This window comes from Heloderma suspectum, chromosome 2, assembly GCF_057233095.1.
Source record: "Heloderma suspectum isolate Gila_16-S chromosome 2, 16-S_ref, whole genome shotgun sequence".
Taxonomy (NCBI): Eukaryota; Metazoa; Chordata; class Lepidosauria; order Squamata; family Helodermatidae; genus Heloderma; species Heloderma suspectum.
The window spans coordinates 138,867,229-138,887,165 of NC_139459.1; the positions used below are offsets into that span (position 1 = coordinate 138,867,229).

The 19,937-nt window shown below is 41.6% G+C and overlaps 1 protein-coding gene across 3 annotated transcripts in view; it reads left to right on the forward strand.

Moving 5' to 3' along the window:
* NCBP1 (nuclear cap binding protein subunit 1) overlaps window positions 1–19,491 on the forward strand; it is a 38,020-nt gene extending 18,529 nt beyond the window's left edge. For all 3 annotated transcript variants that reach the window (XM_084834970.1, XM_084834972.1, XM_084834971.1), the window contains exons 10-23: window positions 1,147–1,210; window positions 1,906–2,016; window positions 2,675–2,739; window positions 3,614–3,676; window positions 4,298–4,372; window positions 5,849–5,952; window positions 7,032–7,154; window positions 8,930–9,032; window positions 10,189–10,282; window positions 13,290–13,393; window positions 14,157–14,271; window positions 16,924–17,067; window positions 17,435–17,548; window positions 18,808–19,491. In XM_084834970.1, the coding sequence (XP_084691096.1) occupies window positions 1,147–1,210; window positions 1,906–2,016; window positions 2,675–2,739; window positions 3,614–3,676; window positions 4,298–4,372; window positions 5,849–5,952; window positions 7,032–7,154; window positions 8,930–9,032; window positions 10,189–10,282; window positions 13,290–13,393; window positions 14,157–14,271; window positions 16,924–17,067; window positions 17,435–17,548; window positions 18,808–18,921 (1,393 nt within the window). In that variant the 3' untranslated portion in view covers window positions 18,922–19,491. The remainder of the gene's footprint in view (window positions 1–1,146; window positions 1,211–1,905; window positions 2,017–2,674; window positions 2,740–3,613; window positions 3,677–4,297; window positions 4,373–5,848; window positions 5,953–7,031; window positions 7,155–8,929; window positions 9,033–10,188; window positions 10,283–13,289; window positions 13,394–14,156; window positions 14,272–16,923; window positions 17,068–17,434; window positions 17,549–18,807) is intronic.
* The last annotated feature ends 446 nt before the right edge of the window (window positions 19,492–19,937 follow it).

Below are 19,937 nucleotides of genomic sequence, written 5' to 3' on the forward strand. Positions count from 1 at the left end.
GATCAGTTTTAAAAAGTGGCCTGTCTCTTCAGCCATCTGTTGCAATGAAAACATCACAGGAACTTTTCAGCTGCGTGTGCTTCTAGCTGCTTCAGATTGCACCCTGTTAAGTATTTATCAAAGATTCAAGATAGTTATAAAACTAGATTTCTCAGTAGTGCTCAAGTTTCTCCACACAACCCACTTACATGAGGTGGCCTTTTGCCACAGCCTGTGAACTCTTGCAATTGCAAGATCTTATAAAATTCTGCATTGATAAAGATACCTTGCATATCTAGGAGAGAGAAACCATCTACAAAAAAAAGTGGATGCCTTAAAACAAATTTTAAAAAGACGGGAACTTCATAACAGCAACAAAATTTCAGGATAAAATATCTACTGAAGTAGAAAGTCCAGCTGGCAAGAAGGTGGATGAAAACAGAGTAGGGAGGCCTCCTCCCAGCATCTGGGCAGAGTCCCCTGATGGGGCAAAAGCCTTTTGCGTGGGTGGAGGCATCCTTTTGAGCAATAACCATCCCAGCATTCCAGAAAAGTCCAGCTAAGGCTGTGGAAAGATCTGCACTCATAACTGTGACTTTTGTGGACTGCTTTGAAATACAAGGGTACAGTTAAAGAACTCATAACTGAAAAATGGAGTGAGCAGACTTAAATAGCAAGTAGCAGTAAAATGTAAGACATGGGTAGCTGCAGAGACGAACTGTTAGCATCCTAGACAACTGCTGTTGGTCTGCTTTGCCTGCAGTGGGAAATGCTTTTTAACAAATGGTGTTTTGACAACACAAAAAAATAATACTGGCCTTTTACTTGTTTCTCTGTTTCTGGGAGCTCCTTCTGTGCTTCTTAATGGCACCCAGACCTATGGCATCTCTGCTTCTGATTCCAGTCTGTCCAAAGCAGGGGTGGGCACCCCCTCTCCTACGGAGCCTCTGGCAGGCTCCTCCTATGCATTCCCTGGCTAGGCAGGGAGGGGGCAGCCCCCTTCCACCCAAGCAGGGAGAAAAGATTTCTTTTGAAAGTGCAGGTTTCACTGCACATAACTAGAATTGTGTTCTGTGGCAAAGTTCCTGCTTGCTTCCTAGCTGACCTTTTTATGTATTTGCATTCTGAGATATATACCTGAGTGACTGAGTCTATCTTTTTCTCTAGTGCTGCCCAGTTACTAAGCTACCCAGGGAATAACAAGATCCCTCTGAATTACCACATCGTTGAGGTAGATATTTTATTTATCATATTTACCTTTTCTCCTTACAAAAATGCCTTTACTTCCTGTATTATAAACTCCAATATATGTAAATTCTCTATCCAGTAATAGTGACTTCCCTGATGCTATGTTGTCCTAAGACATGACATTGTGCCTCATCCTGAGCTCTTGGGATAGGATCAGAAAAGTGATACTAAGCTTCTGTCTGTGTACCCCATATGTATGTATGTATGTTTTATATATGTGTTTCCTGAAGACAGAGTGAGTCCATATACCTCACCAACACTCTTGTGAGATTAGTTTCCTCTGTTATCCTGCATTTTGCCACACATTGTGTACAGATGTGCAAGAAGATGTGTAGTAAAATGATTGTCTGTACGGGTTTAGTGGTACATTGAAATCTGGTGATCTCGCCACATTATAGCTGTGTATCAGCTACAGCCTCATATAACAAAAATGCTTAACACTGATGGACATTCTATGGCTATTTAACTCTGTGTGTCATATTTCCAGAGATATGCAAGTTTGTATATTATGTGAGGGGAGTTCACAAAGGGGAGTGGCCAGTAGGGATCTTACTTACAATTATAGTAATCACCATTGCACTCTGAGTTGTCAGGCTTATGGTAACAATACCTGCTGATATAAGTAGTGTGCAGATAAGATGGGTATTTTAGCATATCCCTGTCATATCTTTTCCCCAGGTTATCTTTGCTGAGCTGTTCCAGCTTCCTATTCCGCCACACACTGAAGTCATGTACACAACACTTCTTATTGAACTTTGTAAACTTCAGCCCGGCTCTTTACCCCAAGTTGTATCCTTTTTTTTAAAGACTCTTGTACCAGTTAGTGCATTTCTGTAGGAAAAAATGTTAATGCATTTACTGTTTTCAGCTGTATTAGAAGACAGTTGATTGCAAATGAAGATATTCCTAGTCATTTCTGAGGTGGAAGTTGTGACTACACATTTGAATTCGTAACCAATCCTAAGCCACCTTCGAGCATTTGGGGAAGTATTTACCTCAATACGGGAGCAGAACTGCATTGAGTAGCACCTCCCCTGACATTCAGATGTACAACTGCACATGCAGGTAGGGTTCCAGCTCATGTAGAGGCCTCTGTGTGTACAACTGTGAAGCCCCCCCCCACCCGACGTTTGCACGGTATACATGGGCCTCAGGGGGAGGGGCTGCTCTGCATAGCCCTGCTCAGATATTAAGGGAAGTACTTCTTTGAGTGCATGTATAGGGCTTTATTCATCCAGCAAAAATAGGAACACAACTTGGAAGTTTAATTGTACACAGCAAAGGCCACCTGAATAAAATAATTGCCTTGCCTCTTTGCCTCAACCCAAGATACAAGATTTGAGTCAGATTCACTTTAGGCTCTGGCATATGTTCTTTCTCAAGAGAAAAAGGGAAGTTAAAATGTTGAAGATTTAATCCCTTTTAAACCTTAAATAGAAACTTACAGCTTGCACAAGCCACAGAAATGCTGTACATGCGCTTGGATACAATGAATACTACATGTATAGACAGGTAAGTAACTATACCCGCATCTAGATTTCTGAGTAGTTCGTGAAATTGACTTCTTCACCTAATTTGAACTGAATGACTGAACTTGTGTACAGTTGTGCAACCTGCTTTTACAGACTATTCTTGTTTTTTAAGGCCACAACGACTATCAAAGAGCAGCTCTTACTTAATTAGTAATGAGTAGAAGCAGCACTGAAAACCAAGTATGGTTTGGTTTGGAGTAGGAGCAGAAGTAGCTAAAAATGTGCACTTTGGGTTTATTACACAATATTTCTAAAGCTATTGTCTGAAGCTTCCTTATCTAAAATATATAGTTAGCTATTAGTACTAGCTTGAAAGGTAATTAGAACTAGATAATCTGATTTAAAAGTAGAAGCTTTATATCAATTGGAATGTGGGGTTAGATACCTGATCAGTACTAGATACCTCTTCAAAAGATCCAGTCATTCGACATGTTTGATCATTCTGCACTGTTCCTTTATTTATTAAGAGTTCTGTATACCCTTAAACTTCCCAGCCAATATTACCATGAATCTATTTCAACAAATAGATTTTAGTGTTACTTGTAATGGCTAGAATAGGGGTGGGCATGTTTGGAAGGTCTGTGGGCCGCAGTCTGCTGAGCGACCTGAAAAAAGAATGTAAAAGAGATTTTTTGGCTAAAAGAATGGCATCTGGAGCAAGCAAGCTAGATTTGACCTTTTTGGTGCTCCATAGTGCTCTGGACACAATTTTTTGGTAAACATTTTTTTAAAAAAATTTCAGCATGGCATGCTGTCCATCCCTGGCCTAGGATGTAGTATGAATAGTGCTATTGTAAATTACTATGGTTCTGATACCTTGGAGTTACTGAAACTTGATTTTTTTTTTCATGAAGGTTCATTAATTGGTTTTCCCACCATCTAAGTAATTTTCAATTCCGTTGGAGCTGGGAAGATTGGTACGTTTATTTTTTCTTGTACTTCTTTAATTGATTCCATATATATATGTGTGTGTAAACATTCACTTCTAGCTAATTATTAAAATGCGTCTAGTTATAGTCTCTTCCTAACAACATAATTCTTCACTCCTTCTGAAGTACATACCCCAGTGGTGTTAAATCCTGCAAATAAGTCTAGTTACGTAAGTGATATTTTTGCTTGCTTCTGTGAAAAACCAGCCCACACATATCTCTGGTTAAAAATGTCCTTTTTAAAGCCGATTATGTGGATTATAATCTCACAAATTTTAAACCCTAGTCCTGTACCAATTACCTAGGGAGGTGGAGGGCTCTCTCACGCTGGAGGTCTTCAAGACAAGGCTGGACAGCCATCTGTCAGAGATGCTCTGACTTGGATTCCTGCATTGAGCAGGGGGTTGGACTCGATGGCCTTGTAGGCCCCTTCCAACCCTACTATTCTGTGATTCTATGATTCTGTATTAATCTGCTATCCTAGTAGCACTGATTGCAGAGTGCAAGAGAAACATTGCAGCAGAGATTAAGGGTGCCTACTCAGTGATATTGGGGGAAAAACCTACATATATGTTTCTGAGTAACATAATTTTTGCTATTCAACAATAGGTCAGACTGTCTTTCTGAGGACCTTGACAAGCCCAGACCTAAATTTGTAAGAGAAGTATTGGAAAAATGCATGAGGTGAGTGAGAAATATCAGCATTGCAAGAGGTGGCAGGTAACATTCAAGAAAGATGTAGCCACTTCATTCCAGCTTGGATAAAGTGCGTAAGAACTGTAAAGGGACATCTTATATAAAATCTCAATTCACACCTTGAATCAGTAGTATTCTCTTAATCTTCCTAAGTATGTCAAGGAATAGGGTGTTTATCTGTATAGAGGAGGTGATACATTTGAGTAAAAAGTAAAATCTTTGACTGTTCTTTGTCATTAGGTACAGTCAAGATGGTATGTGTCCCAGTACTAGGAAGGTCATTGTTAAGAGCGTGGGGAGGAGTATTCATTTAGAAAAAACTCAGTTAATGAAAATAATTCTGTTAAGTTTTTACTGTCTGACTTTAGATTTTTAGATTATTCTGTTTTTAAAAAATCTTTAGGTTTTGTAATGCCTACTGGCTAAAGAATAAAACCTGAAAACGGATGATCAAATGAAAAACTGATCCTAAGTAGACACTTGGAAGTAAATTCTACTCAAATCTGTGGAACTGAGTTCCATGTAAATATATTAAGGATTTGTTTATAAAGGAGTAATTGTACTCCTTTCCCTTCCCATTTCATTACCAGTGCTATCTTTCCCTTCCCATTTCATTACCAGTGCTTATTGAGAATATGCCTCCCCTATTTAGGGTGTTATTTTTAGTTATTAGCTTTAATTTATGAATGGTGTCTAAGGACTCTATGACTGCAATAAGAGTTTTGAAAACTGATTTGCAGCCTGGCTAAAGAAATTAGCAACTCTTAAGGCAGGACAATTATGCTTTTCAGAGGACACCATGAACTTGAGATGGATTAATAGCCTTCCACTACTTGTGTAAGTGTGTGTACCAAGGCTTTGTGTACTGTCTGCTAATAAAGCGCTGCACCCAGGCAATACAAATTGTGAGGCAAAGAAAGCTGACTCCTGTTGCCTGTGTAAATCATGGAAATGTGCCTGTCTCTCATATTTTGCTCACGTCTTCTCTAATGTATTGTATTTTGCATAATTTATTCTTCTCGTCTTGGGGAGGGGCAAGGAGCCATATAGGGCACTGAAACTCCACCCCCTTAACTGGAAATCATAGTCAGCCACCTCTGACTCCTAAGATTTTAGCAGGGGCTACTATCCACACCTCTTCCACCATATTTTTCCAACTAGAAGGGCTACAAGCTTGCTTTTTAAAAAAGCAGCACTGAAGTTCTCAGGAAGCTGTATCTTTTTCCTAGTACCGCATTCTGCACTCTTTCTGTGAAATTCTGGCATACACGCAACCCTAGTTCATTTAATGAGTTATTGCTGAGTGTGAAGCACAGGCTTCAATTTTGCTGTGCTTAGGTTTATAACCTGCACTTACCCAGAGTTGGGTAATGGAGGTTATTAATGCTTGATTTGGTTATGCCCATAGTATGGTATCATAGGAGTATCATTTGTCCACCTTCTAAAAATGTTTATTTTTTCCAGGCTTTCCTACCATCAGCGAATAGTTGATATTGTTCCTGCTACTTTCTCAGTCCTAACTCCTGCAAATCCAGCATGCATTTATAAATATGGAGATGAAAGTAACAGTATGTATTTTGGTTGTGCTTGTAAAATTTTATTCTTAAAAAAAAGTTGGATTAGTGTTTTTAGAGAAATTGTTACAATTTGAGATTTATCTATAATACCACCAAGGAAAAAAAGCAGATAAACCTCTCCAAAGCGGGGTTTTGTTGAATCCATCTGTTGAGAGCTGGTGTAGCCTAGGTGTGTGAGAGACTGAGCTATGAATCGGGGAAGTCCTGGTTTGATTCATTCCTCTGCCATAAATTTACTAGATGACCTTAAGCACACCACCCTCTCTCTGCTTCCTGTTTGCAATATGGGAATCATGGGTAATGACTGATGTTACAGGGCTGTTGTTAAGGATTACAACAGAGAATCTGTGAAGTGCTTTGACACAGTTTTGTTTTATTATATGAATAGCCTGCTCTTCCTTTAAAAAGCCTGGAGCAGCTTACAAGCAACTCTTACTGATATATTATCAAGGACCACAGCTGCTTTGCTTCAACAGTGCTATAGCAGATGGTGCCCCCAAGAGAGTGTGTTATGTGTGTCAGTCTCCTGCATAGCAGGTCCAGCACTGGATGCCTGGACCAGTTGTTTTTTTCTTTTTTAACTCTGAGGAGTTTAGAAGAGTTTAGGGAACCTACCAAACTGTTGAAGAGAAAAATGATCCAACCCATTGGTGTGTAGGCACCCTGCCTAGATTACATTGTGTACGGTCTTGCAACTTTTTAAAACTAAAGTTTAGGTTGGTGGGAGAAGGGAAGGTGTATTTTGACTTGGGTGTTCTACAGTCTCAGTAGAAGTCTACAGGACTGTGCAGTTTCCAAGGAAAGGGAATTAGAGTGCAATCCTATGTGTGTTTAAGACAGAAAAAGGTCCTACAGCTCCCAGCATCCCCCAGCCAGCAGAGCTGGCTGGGAGTTGTAGGGCTTTTTTCTTGTCTAAACATGCATAGGACTGCACCCTAAATGGTAGTTCCACTGTCTAAGGCTTAGACAGTGGAATTACCATTGTCCCTTTCCTTGGAAAGTTAAGACTCTAAACTTTATGAAAGAATAGTTTCTAACTTTCCTAACTTTTTGCTTTTATCTTTGTGTAGAGTCTCTTCCAGGATACAATGTTGCATTGTGTTTAAACATTGCCATTAAAAATAAAGCAGGCAGTGATGAAATCTTCACTATTCTGAAGGATGTGCCCAATCCTAATCAGGATGATGATGATGGTAAGGGCTTTTGATAGTTACCATAATGTAGTTCTAATTTCTTCTGTAGGTAAGGTTACCTTACTGTTTTATACAGTTGTTAATTGCGATGTCATCTTGTATGAATACGTGGCCCAACATCTTTGGCTTATGCAAGGAGTTTGTGCTAGTCCAGTGTCTGTCTAACTCCATCATCTCACACATACACACAATAACCTGGTTAGCTCAACACGACAGCCCATCATGGGTTAATTTACCCTCAAGGACCACAGCCTCTGACTGGTGGTTGCCATGGCTTGTTGTGTCATGCAAACCCGGCTGGCAGGGGTTGTTTGAACGTTAAACAAGCCTTACATAACCCTAAAACAAACCGAGGGTTATGCAAGGGTTGTTTAACCCTCAAATAACCCCCTCTGGCCAAGTTCATATGACACGACAAGCCACAGCAATCCCCGGTCAGAGGTTGCATATTCATAATGGTGGCTAGCATACACTGCAGCTCCTTGAGGATAAATTAACGCACAGTTTCATGCAAACTGGCCTAGTGTCACATACTGCTTTTGAAACTCCCCTCAGTTTCAAAAGCAGTAGACATGCAGTGGAGCAATGGCCCTGCTATTTCATAAAATCAAGCCTATATCCTCCTTGTGCTCATGGGATTAGCTTCACAGTGGTGGCTGCTTATTTTTGTAGCACCATCTATATACATGTGCTTGACAAAGAATGTCACAAAGGAAGCAACAAAGGAAAGGGAGGAAAACAGAGGTAGGGTAAACAGGAAGAATATTTGTACATTTCAATTACATAGAAGATTAGGATGAGGGGGTCGTGGCAAAGGCTTCATGGTTCTTTGGATCCTGGCCACACACTTCATTATTACCAAAACTGATTTGAATTGCCTCTTTAAATGAGCATGCAAAAAGCAGGAATGAGGTAGACTGCTTGAGTATTGTAGTTTTCTAGTAGTTAATATTTCTTTGGTCTTAAAGCTATGGGTGAGCAATCCTATGGCCCCTGGACAGTATCTGAGGTGTCATAGGATGCTGTAGATCTTCTCCTTCATACCCCTAGCCAAAGCTATGAGAATTGAGGAGATCCAATCTGAGATCTTCCCACCCCCTCCCAACCACTACGGAAAGCTTCTCTTACGAGGTTGCAACTGCAACCTTGTAAGAGAAGTTGGAGAAAGAGGGGCTTGCTGGTGGGCAGGGAGGGGAGAGGCCGAATTGCGCAATATCCTCTCCAGTCCCCTCCCTGCCTACTGAAAGGTAAGAGCTAGACGGGCTCAGAGGCCCATCTAGCTGTTTTTTGTATTTTAAATGGAGGAATGGAGGTGAAATTGCCTCTGTCCTCCTCTCACCCTGCCAGGCTGTTGCTAGCAGGTCATAGGATAGGTGGAGGGCTCCTCGGTCTGTCGGGAGCACAACCCATAGGATTCCACCCTAAAATATGCTGACTTGATGGTTGAGTTTATCCATCAGCAAATCTCCAGTTAGTTGATGTTTTAACATTAGTAGCTGTGAATCTTAGCATAAACATGTTCATATTGGAGACAAATTACTCTTCCTTGAACTTCATTTGAATTAAAACTGAAGTCTTAAGAAAAATCCATTATGAAACCCATTGGCCCTTTAGATCATATTTGCCTTTGGTTATGGTAGGCATAGACTTAAATATTTTTTAAGAAGAGAGGCAGAGAAATACTCAAGCCTTCATAGACTTGAATCAAAGCCTGTATTGGAAATACTGACTGAAATGTAAATATATGGTTGTTGGGTGTTTTGTTTTTTTTTCAGATGAAGGTTTCTCCTTCAATCCTTTAAAAATAGAGGTATTTGTCCAGACACTGCTTCATTTAGCTGCAAAGTCATTCAGTCACTCTTTCAGTGCTTTGGGAAAGTAAGTATGATCATTAAGGTGCTTGTGTAGAACCCATTGCTGCTGTTTCATATGACCAATTGTAATCATTTTGTAATGTTATGAAGAAGCAGGCAGGAATTGATACATTGGCAAAACCCACAAGACAGTTATAGAAAATCTTGATTTCCGTTTTTTGAAACATTAGGCATATTACCTGTTTATCTCCAGCATACAGTCTACAACAGGGATAGGCAACTGGTAGCTCGGGGCTTCTTGTATGGCTCCTGATCCCAAGGCCCTTCTCCACACGCTTGCACCCCAGCAGCTTCCTCCTAAGCTCAGACATTGGGAAAGGGTGCTTCCTCTTCTTCCCACCTCAGTGAACAGCAGCAGAAAACTTTTATTCCATACATGTCATTCCTGGGCATGAGCTCCAAGACAGAGGCAAACAAGAATGAGCAGCTAAGGTACATAAGGGGAGTGCTGTGCGAAAAGCTTCCTGTTGTTCATACTAGCCAGGAGCCCCTTGCCTGTGCATCGCTTATGCAGGAGTGGTTGGAGCCATGTTGCTGACACTCCAGCTCAGACACAGTGTAAAATATCCTGTGAAAGAAACGGTTGTTGACCAGGATGGTACAGTAATGTATATTTAGAAATAAAAATGTCTGACATTTGTGTTGACTTGTGGGGAGAAATAGGATGCACTTTTCTCTCCTTACCATCCATTGGCTGAACCTGTGGGCACCTAAGGTAGCAGGAGGATCTGCCTTAGCGCAGAACTCCTGGTCACAGACACTGTGGCACTGCTGCATTGGCTCAATTTGACTGTAATCAATACGTGGGCTGTGGAGGAGATGCTTGAGATGAGGAGGATGTTCCCGATCTCCTTGCTGGTTGTTGGCAGAAAATGCATGTTGATTCTCTACTGGAGACCACCAAAGCACAGAGTTCTTGTCACCTTCTATTCCCAGTGGGGCTCTCCTGGTGACGGGACAGAATGATCTTGGGCGACCAGTCCAGCTCCCTTTTCTCCCCCATTCCTCCCAGTCTTGCCACTCAGCAGTGTAGATTCCAAATGAGCTGCGATGCTGCTTAAGCAGTCACCTGATGAATGTCATGGGGAGGCCAAGGAAAGAAAGGGTAATATGCTTTACCTTTCAGCAGCTATTGATCACTGTGTTTCTGTTCCAAAAAGGTTTCGTGAAGTCTTCAAAACCCTGGCAGAGAGTGATGAAGGGAAGCTCCATGTTCTCAGAGTTATGTATGAAGTGTGGAAAAATCATCCACAGGTGAGGGTGAATAGGGTTCCTTCCTTTCTTCTCTCACTCAAAAGGAGCTTGCCATCTTGCACATTTCAATATAGAAAAGAAAACAAGTATGTTTCCGTCTGGCATAGGTACATGTAAGTCCTGTTGATGTCAGTGAGATGTTGATGTGTCCTGCTGAATCAGGTCCTAAATCCTTGAAAAATACTTTTATTTTTTGTGTGTGTCACTTTCTACTGTCCACTTGCTCCTTATTGCCCAGTTTGCTGTTCGCTTTCCCTCCCTAATCTTTTAATTGCAGGCTCTGCACTGCTTGCACATAAGCTGTGAGCCATAGTCTATTATATGTTTGAGATTAAATATATGATATACAAAATATGATTGGAAAGTTAGCCTAAATATCATGTAGCAGTACTTTCTGAGTACATACATTGCCTCTGTAATCTTTATAATAACCCTGTAAGATAAGTCATTATCTCTACATAGCAACTTTAAATGATTATATAAAGTGCCTTGGATCAGATGCTGTACAGTAAAATTAGAATAAACCCTACATGCATGCTTACAATCTAAAATACAGTTTTGATACCTAAGGTGCAGTTTTCCTCTCTAAATTAAAATTGAAGAAACATTACACTCGTATACTCACAAAGATGCATTTTCTTGATCTGTTCCCAAACCAAGTGGGTGGGTATTCTTGCAGTTGGGAGACGACAATGAATATTACCTTCCCAGTGCCCTGCCCTTTCTTTTGCCCAGTCAGTCATAGCTGAGCAATGGGACTGTGCTTTCTGGGCAGCAGTGATGTTTCTGGAACATCCTGTGCCTATCAGCATTGGAGGGGGCTGCATTGGGGACTTCTGATGTGACCTTACTCCTTCCCTAGGAATGATGTCACTGCCCATATATTCAGAGACAGAATGCTACAGGGGAGCTGCAGGGGAAGAGCTGGTCCTCTTATGTCCTGTTTTTAGGCTACAAGGACCACCATCTGGCTAAATTTGAGGGGAGGCAGGGTATAGTGCTTCTGGGTTTCATTAATGGCCCCCGATATCTACTTTGGGGTGGAATTAATGCTGTACAGAGCCTCTTCATTCCAAGGTTTGTAGAGTGGTGGATGTATCCACTGTGGTAACTTAATTTTTCAATGCGCATTTCAGTACCCTAATGGTATGCTAGTTTGCTCTGGCACACAGTTTGGGAGTTGCTGTGTCATATACCATGTCCGGAGTCTGAAACTGACCTAAATACATTTATAATTGAGTGCAGGTGTGTATGTATATACATAAAATAGATGCACACAGAAGCTATATACAAATGAACTAAAGATCATTTCACATGTGAGAGTCGCTCATGCACCTGCTTATTCCCAAGTACATGGATATGTCAATGGGTGAAGTTAGTACGAAGTTGTTGCTTTGCTCATTCATCTTTTCTTCTCTTTTTTACTAGTCATTGCTGCACTTGCCAGTATTTTCAGAAGTATAGAATCAGAATTGACTCTGAGCGCCGGCTTAGGTTTTACATTCTCCCCTGAGATTATTCCTGGGGAGGCATCAGGAGTACACTGTACCACAAGGATAAGTGAAAGAACCAAATGGGAGATCCGTTGTTTAAATAGATATTTCTAGTCTAGGGTAGAGATGTAAAATTTCTGGAAATTTTGAGGCCATGGGGGGGAAATAGGTTCTCCCCCCCCCCTTGGAAATTTTGGAAAAAATTAAAACTATGCGATACTATTTTTTTTTAGCACTCTTTACAGATCTAAAGTCACTTTGTTGCTTTAAGACAGCCTTCACCAACCTGGTGTCCTCTAGATATTTTGAACTTCAGCTCCCATCAGCCTCAGGCAGCATGGCCAATGGTCAAGAATGCTGGGCACTGTAGTCCAAAACATCCGGAGGGCACCAGGTTGGGGAGGACTGATTTAGGAACATAAAGCAGCCTTTCTGTTCCTAAAGTTGTTTGATGTATGACTTCGTTTGCTCATAAAATTATTATATTTTAAAATTTTAAAAAGTACACTCAGCAAATTTGTAATTCTTGTCTAATAGATTAGAACTGCATTAAATGATGGCTACAGCATCAGAAACACAGGACTCTGTAGAACAAAACCCAAGTTGTGAAGAATGCACATTTATTGTCAAGAATGCACAATGGTGACTCTACTCGCTTGTTGGGAAACTGAGCATGAATGTCTATCAGTAAAATATACTTTAGATCAATACTTTTAATAAGGAATGAAAGAACTAATTATGCTGGAAATCTTACAGAGAGGATTAAAAATATATTATTCTCCATGGCTTCATTATTTCCAGGCATTTTACATCTCTATTTTTTCTATAAAAGTGTTCTTATTACATAGTTTTTAGAAATCATTTTGAGGGGAGTAAAGGCTGGGTAACAATATATAAATAATTAGTCTTAAATTCTAAAATAAAATATTTAATAATGCAAAGCTGTTCAATTTTTCCAATTTGCGGTGGGGGGGACAAAAATGGTCCCCGGGGGGAGGGGAGGGGGGAAAAAGTTTTTTTCTGAATTTTTCTGAGCCTTCACATCTCTAGCCCATGTGGAAGACTGTTAAGCTCCCAAGGGCCAGGTTGTTTTCTGGCTAACTGCCCCCCCCCCCCGATGGGGGCAGATCCTCCTCTGAAGCCCTGCCCTCTAACAAAGGGGAGTTTCTCTGTGCAGAGGAAGGCACGGAGCAGCTTGTTCTTACTCTTCCATGCTTTAGAGATAAAGATTTTGGGGTGCAAGAGTAGAATGTGCCTCTGATTTTATTTCCGAATAACAAGCGTGCTGTAATGATCAGATGTTTAGGAAACACAGCATTAGATGGTGATAATCCCGGAGGCACAAATATAAGACAGTTGAGAGGGAGAAGCAAAGGGGCCACTAGATGGTGCCTTGCCTTGTGTCGTAGAGGTGCCCTGTCTCGCGTTGCCTCACTTGCTCTGCACTGCAGCAACAAAAAAGTATCTGCTTCTTACGAACTGATCAGGAAGCCTGTGTTTATCTCATAACACAGATGATTGCTGTACTGGTGGATAAGATGATCCGCACGCAAATTGTGGATTGTGCTGCAGTAGCAAACTGGATTTTCTCCTCAGAGCTGGCTCATGATTTTACAAGGTAACTAAAACTTTTAAACCTTTCAGTTGTGCTTTGAAACTGTCTTTCAGTGGCATTGGCAGGGGATCCTGTGTAACTTTCTCAAAATAACTGTTTACATTGAGTAAGCAATCTTTTAACCACCTTTTTGAAATTTGCATGAAGAAATTCTTTTTACTGTGAAGGACTTCTTTATTCAACAGCTCCTATTTATGGGAGTGAATAGGAAGTGTGAAGCCCTAGTACAAGGATAGGCAACCTTTTGGACTGTGGCCACATTTAGGAATTTGAGAAACTCTCCTGGACACCACCATAAAATGGCTGCCATGAGAGGTGTGGCAGTGGACAAATAAGCTGCCCAAAAGACTGAATACAAGGCAGAAGTGTGGTCTGGGCCCCAACACACTAAACTACTCCTTTAAACCCAGTTTTCAGCACCAACAGAAACATATTTCACAGCAATCCCACCTGCTGGTAAGAAAATGTCTTAATAAAAGAAAAAGTGGATGGGGTAGGGCACCTTGGTGGGCACGAAGAAAGGTAGTCTAGGGGTACATTGGTGCCCAGAGACTCCACGTTGCCTACCCCTGCCCTGGTGCATTAGGGCCATTTCACACAGTGTCTTGTAACAGATATTCATGCTTCATTCTCTTGGCTATACAGCTAGGTAAACATCTAAAACGTCATTTGTGAAGTGCCCCTTGAAGTGACTTGTAAGAGCACTCTGCTGATGACGTAAGTGAAAGTATTGTGTACAAAACAACATTGCTTCTTTCTCTGCTAGGTTTTATATCTGGGAAATCTTACACTCAACAATTCGTAAGATGAATAAGCATGTGGTGATGATCCAAAAGGAGCTAGAAGAGGCCAAAGCAAGATTAGCCAAGCAACACAAACGGGTAGGTAACTTTTCCATGACTGTAGAAAGAGTAGTTTCTTAAAGCTGCATTTCACCAGCAATAAGAATGTAAGAATTGGTCTGCTGGGTCAGGCAAAGATCCAGCATTTTGTCAGCAACACTGGCCAGCCATCTCTGTAAGCTAACAGGCAGAGAGTAAAGATAGTGATGGCCATCTTCTGTTTGTCTCCTAGCATCTGAGATTCAGAAGTATATTGCCTATGAACATGTTGATTCCATTTAAGATTTATCAGTACTATTAGCTACCATATCAAACTTTATTTATTTATTTATTTATTTCATTTCTTTACCGCCCAATAGCCGAAGCTCTCTGGGCAGTTCACAAAATTAAAACCAAACAACACACAATAAAACAATTAAAAATATATAGAACATTAAAACCACAATACAACCACAATAAAACCTAGCAGCAGTGCAGGAGTTTAAAATACAGATTTTTAAAACAGCAAAGCTAAAAGTTTAGAAAGCTAAAATGCTAAAATGCCTAGGAAATTAAAAAGGTCTTCACCTGGTGCCGAAAGGAATACAATGTAGGTGCCAGGCGAACCTCACTAGGGAGCTCATTCCAGAGCCGGGGTGCCACAGCAGAAAAAGCCCTCCTCCTAGTAGCTGCCCGTCTCACTTCCTTTGGCAGGGGCTCACGGAAAAGGGCCGCTGACGATGAAATTAAGGTCCGGGCAGGTACATATGGGAGGAGGCGATCCTTCAGATAACCTGGCCCCAAGCCGTTAAGGGCTTTAAATGTTAATACCAGCACTTTGAATCGGGCCCGGAAATGGACTGGCAGCCAGCGCAGCTGAAAAAGTACTGGCGTTATATGAGCTCGCAGACCAGTCCCTGTTAACAATCTTGCTGCCCTATTTTGGACCAGCTGAAGTTTCTGGACCGTTTTCAAAGGCAGCCCCACGTATAACTCATTGCCGTAATCCAGACGAGAAGTTATCAGAGCATGGATAACTATAGCTAGGCTATCTCTGTCCAGATAAGGGTGTAGTTGGTATACCAGCCTAAGCTGATAAAAAGTGCTCCGTGCCACTGAGTTTACTGGTGCCTCAAGTGACGGTTCTGGATCCAAGAGCACCCCCAAACTACGAACGTGATCCTTTAGGGGGAGTGCAACCCCCTCCAGAACAGGTTGAATATCACCTAGCCGGGTAGACGAACCACCCACTAACAGTACCTCTGTCTTGTCTGGATTGAGTTTCAATTTATTGGCCCTCATCCAGTCCATTACCGTGCCCAGGCACTGATTCAGAACAGCCACTGCCTCACCTGGTTTTGATGAGAAAGAGAGGTAGAGCTGGGTGTCATCTGCATATTGATGGCACCTCAGCCCACACCGCTGGATAACCTCCCCCAGTGGTTTCATGTAGATGTTAAACAGCATAGGGGATAAAATAGAGCCCTGTGGAACCCTATGGCACAATTGCCACGGCGCAGAGCAATAATCCCCCAGCACCACCTTCTGGAATCGGCCATCCAAGTAGGAGCGGAACCACTGTAGTGCAGTGCCTCCAACTCCCAACCCAGACAACCTATCCAGAAGGATACCATGGTCGATGGTATCGAAAGCCGCTGAGAGGTCCAGAAGAATCAACAGGGTCGCACTCCCCCTGTCCCTATCCCGGCAGAGGTTATCCCACAGGACAACCAAGGCAGTTTCCGTTCCAAAACCAGGCCTGAAGCCCGATTGAAATGGATCTAGATAATCCATTTCATTCAACAGTGCCTGGAGCTGTCCTACAACCACCCACTCAAGCACCTTGCCCAGGAAGGGGATGTTGGCCACTGGCCTATAATTATTAACATTCCCTGGGTCCAGGTTAGGCTTTTTCAGGAGTGGTCTAATTACCGCCTCTTTTAAAGCGGCAGGCACCACTCCCTCTCTCAAGGAGGAATATACAACCTCCTGGACCCAGCCAGACATCCCCTCCTTGTTTGATTTAATAAGCCATGAAGGGCAACTTCCATGAATTAGCCAATTCCTTATTTAAAAAGCCACCAATCTGCTGGCTATCACCACATCTTGTGGTAGTGAATTCCATAAGTTAATTATGAGCATATATCTGACAAACCAAGAGGCCAAAAATGCTCAGAGTAACTGAGCTTTGCAGTGTACCACTTTTAGTTACCTCTCTATCATACATTTCCCTCTCTACCACCAAGGAGCTCGGAGCAGCTTACAAGTGGTTCCCAGGAGACTTGCTGGGCCAGGCCAGCTTAGCTTCAGCTGTAGTTCTGTGTTGTGTGCCTTCAGAGCATTCTCTTGGAAATATGTGCAGCGATATGGTTTTTGTTTTGTTACATCTTACATGTTGCTTTTGCTTTTTTTAGTAAATGCTGAAAATACATGCCAAGACCATGGCTGTAGTTGACTCCAAGCTGCTGTTAATAAGCTTTCAGCACTTGGGTGGGTCAGGTCTCGACTCACAAGAGCAGGAACAAAAAGCTCATTAATCCTGTCAGGAAGAACATGATTTGCCTGCATCCCACAGAAATGTTGTAACAGCCAGAATCTGGTTCTGCCTAAGACATTAAAAGCGGACATTAAAAGACATTAAAATGTACCCTTGTCTTTCTGGTCTCTGCGCACTTGCACTCACCCAATGAAATGTTGACCTTTTCACTCCAGCGAGACAGTGATGATGATGACGATGACGATGATCGAAGCAGTGACAGGGAAGATGGACCTCGGGTAGAGCAGATAGAGCGCCTGCAAGAAAAGGTTGAATCAGCTCAGAGCGAACAAAAAAACCTCTTCCTTGTAATATTCCAGGTAAAAGCAGAAATGTTCACTGACCAATAGACAATGAGGTAATGGAAAGTTAGTTGCTAACTATGGGGGAGGCATGAACCTCTGCTTAGCAAAACTCTAGAATATATGTTTCAATCTTTAAGATATAAGTAAAGTAGGAATTTCATGCATTTTGGAAAAAGATCTCCAGAAAATAGCGTGACTTCTGTCTTCAGTAATGTTGCTATTCTGTAATGAATCGTGGCAATACTTAATTCAGAGATCCTATTTCTCAGGTGTCATTATGCTCTTATTTCTTTTTAATATAGTCATTATCTTGTCTGTGGAGGCTGAAGTATTTGAAAGATGTTGCTAAGCCAGCAGTTTTCAACTTGTCCTTTCTTTCCAGCGTTTCATTATGATCCTAACGGAACACCTAGTCCGATGTGAAACAGGAGGGATTGATGTAATTACACCTTGGTACAAGAACTGTATAGAGAGGCTGCAGCAGATCTTCTTACAGGTGGGTCTTATAGCTATCAAAAGTCACGTGGTCACTAGAAATTAAGCTGAGATTAACCTGAATTAATTATTTTCATCATCCGCTGACAATTTACATTCGCAAGTACAGGTTTGAGTTAAATAACAGAGGAAGCAGTTGTAAGTCCGTATGATGTCGACTCTAAAGCTCTGTCCCCACTCTGCAGAATTCTCCCAGTTGTAACCCATCCTGGACAGAGAGAGTCTGACCAGTTATTCATGTTCTGGTAAATTCTAGACTAGACTGTTGTAATGTTTTATATGTAGGGCTGCCTTTTAAGACTTCTCAGAAACTTTAGTTAGTACAAAATACAGCTGCTAATTGGAAGCATCTATAGGAAATACATTTTGCCCGTGCTTAAATAGCTACATTGGCTGCTGCTCCATTTCTGAGCACAAATCAAAGCGCTGGTTCTTACCAATGCAGCTGTAAAATTTGGCTTGGGACCTGGCTGTTGGAAGGACCACCTTGTGCTACGTGGGCCTGCCCAAACCCTTGATTACTCATCTGAGGACCTCCTCTGGGTGTCCCTTATCATCCAAAGTTAGTTATGTGGTGACTGGAGAAAGGGCTTCCCCAGTTGTGGTGCCCCTTATACGGAATGCCTTCCCCAGGGGAGCTTGTCTGGTATCAGCGTGGTCTTTTTGACACTAGGCAAAGACTGTTTTATTTGTTCAGGCCTTCTAACTTGCGTGTGTGTTATGGTTTGCATGACTTAATGGCTATACTAATGTTACTGGTTCTTGAATGCTGCTTCCGTGATTTGTACTGACTTTATATGGTGTTGTGATTGCTTTTATTACACACTATACTGGGAAGTCTTACACTGAAGGGATGTCCCATATATGTATTAAATGAATAAACCTTTTCCAAAGGCCATTTCTAATAGAGGGCATCATGAATACCATCTTGTGGGAGAGAATTGCGTTTCACTTGCTCATTCTGTACGGAAGTACGTGCTCTGCTTGTTCATGTCAGTGGCCTTCATAATTAAGGCTATCCAGCCCCATTTATTTTCCCCTCTTAGGTTCTGCTTTTTTAGGTGGGCTGACTAGAATTGCAGACAGTGTTCTCAGTGCAGATGCATCGTATCCATGCATACACCTATGTGTCAGCTACAGATGATGAATAAAAGGGGGAGATTGCCAGTTCAATGCAAAATGTGGTCGCTGTGCTTTCTCTTAATATGCCATGCTAAAATCAATAACAGGAGTAACGGAGATGCTTTTTTCATTCTACAGCACCATCAGATCATCCATCAGTACATGGTGACCTTGGAGAACCTTCTGTTCACAGCAGAATTGGATCATCACATATTGGCTGTATTTCAGCAGTTCTGTGCACTGCAGGCCTGAGTGACTTTTTGTACAGGACTGAAATGACTTCATCTTTTTAAACAAAAATGGGGAAATTTAACAAGGGAAGGGAAGGAAGAATCTTTTAATTTGAAAATGAGCTTACTGTGCTGTCCTAGATAAGCTATACAGTACTCAAATAGGGCAATTTTTTTGGCAGTAGAGGCCTTACTCTAGTTATGACTGCTAGGTGATTGGGATGGAATAATGTGTGGATTTCTAATTTTGAAATGGTTTGAATGTTGGCTTTGTCATAGCATTTGTTTTGTCCCTCCTATTGTTTGTATAAAAATAGGGAATAATAGAATTGGTTACCTTCGTTTGGCTCTTTCATATTAATGGATTCCCTCATTATAATAATGTGAAGCAAGTCTCAAGACTTGTGAATCTGATTGAAGAGCAGCTTTCCAGTCGGTAACATTAAACTCCTCAAGGAACAGAACTATAGGACATGTGAAATGCTAAGTGGTCAAGCCTACAGAGTAGCCTAGAGTATATGTTTGTTATCAAAATTAATTTTCATGGTTGTATGAAACATGGTTGAAATACAATCAAAATATGTTTTTTAAATCTGCCTAGTGTGCTTATTTTGGATCACAATGAGTAGGCAAAATAGCTTTGATTCAAATATGCTGTAAGAGATAATGCATAGCAAGTATTTAGTGCTTCCTGAGAGTTCAAAATGCATACATTATCAGTGCAAACGGGGGGCGGGACTGAGTGATAATAGCTTGCCTAAGGCCACCTGTGACATCATGGCTGAAGTAACAATTGAACTGGGGATTTCACTGAGTTGTCAGAGGTTGATGGTCTAAGCTTTTCTGGGGAGTGCTGTCCAGCCACTAGGCTGGCCATGAGCTGGGCAGAAGCTCAGCCCAGCCACCTTTTAGCTCCAGATCTTCTCACCTTAGCAAGAAAAAGAAAGTGAACTGGTCTGCTGTGTTCTTTCTTTTCAGCAGGCCAGTCAAAGAAGACAATTGGGACTGCTCTGTATCTCCCTAAATATTCACACTTGC